The sequence below is a fragment of the Sturnira hondurensis genome, unplaced genomic scaffold (genome assembly GCF_014824575.4).
Source record: "Sturnira hondurensis isolate 20B ecotype Veracruz unplaced genomic scaffold, ASM1482457v3 Scaffold0005329, whole genome shotgun sequence".
NCBI lineage: Eukaryota > Metazoa > Chordata > Mammalia > Chiroptera > Phyllostomidae > Sturnira > Sturnira hondurensis.
In genome coordinates, this window is record NW_028077960.1 from 622,067 (window position 1) to 628,694 (window position 6,628).

The window sequence follows — 6,628 nt, forward strand, 5'->3', positions numbered from 1 at the left end:
GCACCTGGAAAGTGATGGGTGGGACTCGGGATGGCGAGAGGCCTGGACTCTGAGTATACAGCCTTGGGTATACAGCCACTACTCCAGACCTGGGCAACTTAGAGCTCAGTATGGAGCTAAGAGTTACCCCCAAAAGAGCAGCACCACAGTACCCAAGTGTCCAGATGAGAAGCCAGCAGCCAGAGCAGGTCTCTCTGGGGAAGAGGGAGCTCTGAGCAGGGGCACTGAAGGAGCAAAGGGGTGGGTGGTGGGGACGTGTGTCTGTGCCGCTGATCTCCCCGAGGGCCACCTGTTCTTCCAGAGAGAGTGTACAAGCAGAACATCGAGCAGTTGGAGAAGGTGCGGGGTGAGTGGGAGCAGGAGCACCGGACCACCTGTGAGGTGAGTAATCCTGGGCCTCAGTTTCCCTAGCTGTAAAATAGGAAAGACATTCTCCCTTGCTCCAGCTGCTTCATAAGGGGAAATGAGGCAGTGGGGTGGTGGGAAGACCTCATTCCTCCATTTGCCCACTCATGTACTCACTCCCCAATCTGCACTGGGTTCCTGCCCCGAGAGAGCTTGAGGCCTGGCTTTGTGTCCTAAGCCTCTTTGTTTCAGGCAGGTATCTTTCATTCCTTTTTGTTGAAGCCAAAACTGAGGCTCAGACAAAACCTTAGCTTCTTTGGGCCCTACTGGGGAACAGTAGCTGGGACACAGGCCTCAGGACTGTTCCGCTCACAGTGCCCTCCTGGGGCCTTTCCAGTGTGTGGAGAGCCTTGGAGGGAGGGGGCAGGAACCCCACAAGCAACTCAACCTCCTTCCCAGGAGTCTCAGGTGCTGGCACAGATGGGGGAGGTGGGAAACCCCAGCAAGAGTCTTTCCATTAGACTTGGCTTTCAGCAGAAGGGGCCTAGCTTGTCAGGCCCAGCTGAGCTGTGAGTTGGGCCTAGCCTGGCCTGGCTCTGCAGCTCCCTTCTCACCTCTTATCTCCCTCCCCTCTCCACAACCCAGGCCTTCCAGCTGCAGGAGTTTGACAGGCTGACCATCCTCCGAAACGCACTGTGGGTGCACTGCAACCAGCTCTCCATGCAGTGTGTCAAGGATGATGAGGTCAGGGGATGAAGGGCAGGGAGGGGTATGGAGTGAGCTAGTAGAGGAGGCAGGTAAAGAGACAGCAGCTTCTGGGCAACGGCATGCCCTGGTCCACCTGAGTCTGTCAACAAACACCTTAGGTCTCATCCTCTGCCCCAAGGCCCACCCCACCAAGGACAGAGAGCACAGTATGGCACAGAACTGTGGTCTCTCTGCTTGGATGACTGTGCCTTGTCTTGGTTCTGCCAGTGTCAGGAAGATAGGTGGACACAGCCCCCGGAGGTCTGCAGAGGCTGGAGGACCCTGGGCAGCTGTGCTCCAGGCCTAGCGTTTGCAGGAGCTGAGGTCCAGTCCCTCCTCAGTCCCCTAGACTCCTCACTGAGCTGGCTCTACATGCTGGGTGGTTAGGCTGGGTCCTCCCCAGCCTAGAGGGGCCACTACCTCGTCACCAGGGTCTGACCTCTGTGCATGTAGCCCCAGAGCCATGAGCTGTCCTGAGGCAGCCCTGACTCCCTGGTGCTCACTGCTGTTTTTTGCCTGACCTCTCCACCCATGGGAGGAGGGGTTTGGGGTTCCCCAACCCAAATGACTTGAGCCCACCTGAGGCCTCCTTGTGGCAGAGGAAGAAGGGTGGGCTCTGGGTCCTGTCGTACTGGAACAAAGCCCAGCTGCATTGAATTCTCGTTCTGTGATATTGGGCAAGTGACTTTCTTTCTCCAAGTTTCCTCATCTATAAAATGAGGCAAAGAGTGTCTACTGCAGAGGACAGGAGTGAGGTTTAAGTCCCTTGCATAGGATCTTGTGTATAGGAAGTGTTTGAGAAGCAGGAGATGCTGTAGGCCAGGGCTCTGACCCTTCTGGAAGGACTGGGGCAATTATACCCTAAGACTTCCCTGAACACAGGCACTGAGCTATACGCATGAGACCTGTGAGGAGGCTGGTTTGGTGGAATTCCCTGGCCAGAGTTCATAGTCACAGAAGACAGGGCCTTGATGAGGGTGGGCACTAGGGTGAGGCCAGGTCCCTCAGCCTTTTTTCTTCCTCACCCTCAGCTCTACGAGGAGGTGCGGGTGACTCTGGAAGGCTGCAGAGTGGAGGCCGACATCAACAGCTTCATCCAGTCCAGGAGCACAGGCACCGAGCCCCCAGGTAAGGCCTGGCCTGCAGGGGGCACGGCCTCTGGGTCTAGGCCTGTCTGTCCCAAGGAGACCTGGCCCTGGTTCTCTGAGCCCCAACCACCAGGGCTGGTATGGCTCACAGATCCCCTCTGGGTGGAGGAGACGTGGCCAGATTCCAGGGAGGAGTTAAGAACAGTGTCATCCCCTGAGGCAGAGGATGAGCAGAGCTTAACAACACTTATACCCAGAAGAGGGAGTAGAGGTGTAGACCCTCCTCAGAGCCCCCACTTTAGCCAGTTTGGTCCCACTAAATTACGAGTCCAGAATATTTGGTCTCAGTGGTGCCCACAGTGAGGTCTCTCATGGAAGTGAGGGAGGCCCACTTCCCACCTGCAAGTGTGGGCCAGGGCCAGGGCCAGGATGGGAAAGTAGGTTCCCAGTCTGTGTTTCTGGATGGGGACAAGTTGGGGTATCAGGTGGCAGAGATCCTTCCTGCCCTGCTGTCAGCCACACTGGCCCTCACAGGCTTGCTCTCCACAGCTCCAGTGCCCTACCAGAACTACTATGATCGGGAGGTCACCCTATCATGTGGCAGCCCTGGCACTCAACCATCCTGTGGCATGATAAAAAGGTGAGACACCTACCAGGATGTAGAGATGGGGCTGGGGGCAGGAAGCAGGTCCAACCTCTCCTCCTGCAACTGACTGACCCACGAGGTCTGTTCAGAGCCATGTAATAGGAAAAACAGAGACATTTATTGAAGACGATACAAGATATCAGAAGCAATGTCCACAGGACAATGATACCTGAGTCCCCTTCTAAGTAGGCACCATGGGGCCTCACACAGTTCTCCCAGTTGCCGTTGGCTGACCCATCATACTTTCCTGAAACTCACCAGTGGTCTGAAATCTCTTCCATTTTAAAGGTTATTTTAGTTTCGAGAAAAGCCAGTAGTTGCAGGGTACCAAATCTGGGCTGTAGGGGGGCTGAGTCACCTGGGTGATTTGGTGTTTTGCCAAAAAACTCTGCACAAGATGGGATGCACGAGCAGGTGCACTATCATGGTGAAGCTGCCAATCACCAGTTGCCCATAGCTGTGGCCTTCTGAATGTTCAAGCTTAATGCAAAATTTGATGCAGATTTGTTGCTCTACTTGTTTAGTCATTTTGAATGCCACGGCCACAAAGTACACAGGCTCACTCAACAGCATCTACCAACCCCACTGACTAGTAAAGTCATTGTTGTTCATGCACGTGCATTCTAGTCCATCCTCCTTGGCTACTAGGTTACACCAATGTTGCACAAACCATTCTCATTATATTAGTAATGGCTGTACTTTTTCTGGACAGACCTTGTGTATGTATTTATTAATCATCTACTGTATTCTTGGTACTGTGTTCAGGTGCTAGGCACTCTTTGTGGACCAGACAGGCTCAACCTGTCCCCAGTCTTGAAAAGCTAAGCCTTTCAAGATGTGTCCCCACAGGCAGCCTTTCCTAAGGCAGATAAGCAGCAGCTTCTACTTACTTAGCTGTTAGCACTGTTGGCTTCATGGGGTGGCCCTGGTTCCTGCCTCTTGTTCCTGTTTTGTTTTTAGTTACTGAATCTTTCATGACTCCAGCCCAGGACAGGCCTGACCCAGGCACAGGGGGAGGGTGAATTAGCTCAGCACTGCCTCCTGAGCTCACATGTACAGTGTGTACTGCTGCTCCATGTGCTTGGGGAGGGGCTATGCAGGCCTGGTATTTGGGGTGCGGGTGGGGGGCTCTCAGGGCAGCAGGCTGTCTGGGCCCAGCAGGCAACTAGCCCAGTGCAAAGAGTGGATCCACCTCTGAGGGCCCACTCATTGCCCATTGGAGGAGGGTGGAACAAGAAATTGCTGGGGTCAAGGGCTGAGAGGGCCACTGGGATCCTCCTGAGGAAACTTCCTACCTGAAGGGCACCCCACAAATCCATCTGTGCCGGGAGGCTGGGAGCGGTCCCAGCAGCACAGCTGAGGGCTCCCGGCCTCATCCCCTCCTGCAGGACCTACCTGCTTTCTTCCATCCTCAGGTTCTCCGGGCTGCTGCATGGGAGTCCCAAAACCACACCCTTGGCAGCATCTGCAGGTAACTGGGTGTGATGTGGGGCCCTCCGAACAACTGGGGAGACCCTGGGGTGAAGGAGAACTTTTACACACACTGGCCAGCCCCCCAACTGCTGGGGGAAGACAGACTAAGCCAAGTGTGGGGACATTCCAAGTAGGGGGGCCTCCAGGGGCCAATGTCCTATGAAAGGGGTGGGCTCCAGGCCTCACTCTGCTCTCAGCCTCCACAGACACCCTGACTTCCACCCCCAATCAGAATGAGGGTGTCTACACCGCTGTCGCAGTGCAGGAGGCACCAGGACCCCTCAGCCTGCCGGCCCGGGACTACAGGGCACTCTATGACTACAGAGCCCAGGTGAGGTTCTTGCCCTCTTCTTCTCCCAGGACAGCATCATGATGCCCAAGTGTGTTCATTTCTAGGCACATGCCCTGTGTGTGTCCCCTTAGAACAATGCCCAGCACTTAGGAGGTGCTCTGTATCCACTGAGTGAATATTGATGGAGTACTAGGGCTTGTGTCTCCCCGAACCTGTTCACACCCATACATGTGGTACCCAGGCAGACATGGGCATTGTGTGTGCCATGTATGTCCATGGGCACACATGCAGGCAGGCTGACAGAGCTTGGGCTACCTGCAGAAATGGTCCAAGGGTCAAGCTCTGCACCCTCAGGTTAGGGCTCTGTTCTCTATGGCCACAGGTGCCAAGAATAACTTATAGCCAGAATCTGTCCCTCAACTGTGCTGGGTTGTTTCCTGAGGTCCGTGGGGAGTGGAGGGGTCAGGGAATCACAGGGCAGTTGTGCCAAGATGCCTGTGAAGTCCAAACTGCTCCTTGCTTTGAGGTAAGGGATGCAGAGCAAGAGTCACATCCATCTAGAATGAGGCCAAGCACCCACTCAGGGCTGGGGGGCTGCAAGACCAACTGCACTGATGCCCAAAGCCCAATTCCTGATGGGGGAGACCGTCCAGAAGGACTGTGTGTTCGTGACAGGGGCTAGCAGAGCTAAGGGAGCTCAAGGGAGCTCATCAGCAGAGGGGAGGCTGTGTACAGTGGGCCTAGAGTGAGGGCACCCTTGAGCAGGGGCATGGTGGGCACACCTGGCCCTGACTTGCTAAGGTGCTGTGTGCCCGAAGCAGAGTGGGAGAAGGGACAGCAGAGAGGTGAGGCAGGAAGCAGGGGAGAAGCCTGGGTTTGTGGAAGGCCTATGATGAGAAACCAAGGGGGGGGTGTTGGACAGGAGGCCAAGTCCCATGTCCCACATCCTATGTCTCTAAGGGCTGCCCCAGCCCAGAGGGAGAGGCCTTACCTTGCAGCCCCGGGGGGATAGGCATGTCTCAGCTGACTCTGCCCACCTGGAAGACAAGCTCAAATTTATGCCTTGGGGTGGAGGTTTGCCCGACCAGACCCTCCTATCAGGCCCCTCCAGCGTGATGTACTTTCATTCTGTTACCAAGAATTCTGACGAGCTGGACATCTCTGCGGGGGACATCCTGGAGGTCCTCCTGGAAGGGGAGGATGGCTGGTGGACAGTGGAACGGAATGGGCAGAGTGGCTTCGTCCCTGGCTCCTATCTGGAGAAGCTCTGAGGAAGGGGCAACAGCCCCCACCTGGACCTGCCCTGTCTATTGGGCGAGTGGTAACTCTATCACTGAAAGGCTGGGGCCCCAAGACCAAGTCAGCCCTTCAACCTCTGTAGTGCTGGCTGTTCCCACAGCAGTCGCTCCTACAGGAAATAAAGGCATGCATTCCTCCTCCTCGGCCCAAGTGCTCAATTCGGAGGAGGCAAAGGAGTGAGGGGGGAAGTCGGGGAGAGCAGAGTTGCCCACATGCAGTGAGGCTCTGCCAGGGTTGGCTGGGGATGACGAGGAACCCTGGCTCCAGTCCCTGGAAACTCCAACTGCATGGAAGACACATTCACACTCACACAGACGGGAGACCATGGGGGTCAGGGAGGAGGGGCGAGGAGTTCAGAAGAACTGGGGTGGAGGAAACCAGGTTCCCTGGGGTTAGCAGGGGTTCCAACAGCCAGTATCAGACAAGACACAAGGGCTACGCAGGTGAGTTAGTACAAGGAGGAGGCAGGCCCACTGGGAGTGTGGGGGCGGGGAATCAGAGAAGACAGGCTTAGAGGTTTATAGGTCCAGTGATCCTCACTGCCTCCCTGACCCAGGGGGCCCAAAAAAGCCAGTATTGCTTGTGCTGCCCCCTGTCAAACATGGCAAATGCTGCCTAGGCAGGGACTCAGAGCCTGTGCAGGCTGATCCTGGGCACAGAGGTGGCCATGCTCCCTTTGGTTCTTGATGCTCTCAGGAATTTGCCTCTTTGGACCCAGGCCCTGCAAACGTAACTCCT

The 6,628-nt window shown here is 55.8% G+C and overlaps 1 protein-coding gene across 3 annotated transcripts in view; it reads left to right on the forward strand.

Annotated features, from left to right (window-relative positions):
* Positions 1-6,030, forward strand: part of PSTPIP1 (proline-serine-threonine phosphatase interacting protein 1) — a 34,970-nt gene extending 28,940 nt beyond the window's left edge. For 2 of the 3 annotated variants that reach the window (XM_037046960.1, XM_037046961.1), the window contains 7 exons: positions 302-381; positions 991-1,089; positions 2,124-2,220; positions 2,730-2,820; positions 4,215-4,297; positions 4,497-4,630; positions 5,731-6,030. In XM_037046960.1, coding sequence (XP_036902855.1) covers positions 302-381; positions 991-1,089; positions 2,124-2,220; positions 2,730-2,820; positions 4,215-4,297; positions 4,497-4,630; positions 5,731-5,862 — 716 coding nt within the window. In that variant the 3' untranslated portion in view covers positions 5,863-6,030. The remainder of the gene's footprint in view (positions 1-301; positions 382-990; positions 1,090-2,123; positions 2,221-2,729; positions 2,821-4,214; positions 4,298-4,496; positions 4,631-5,730) is intronic. The other variant, XM_037046962.1, reaches the window with a different exon arrangement.
* Positions 6,031-6,628: the final 598 nt, after the last annotated feature.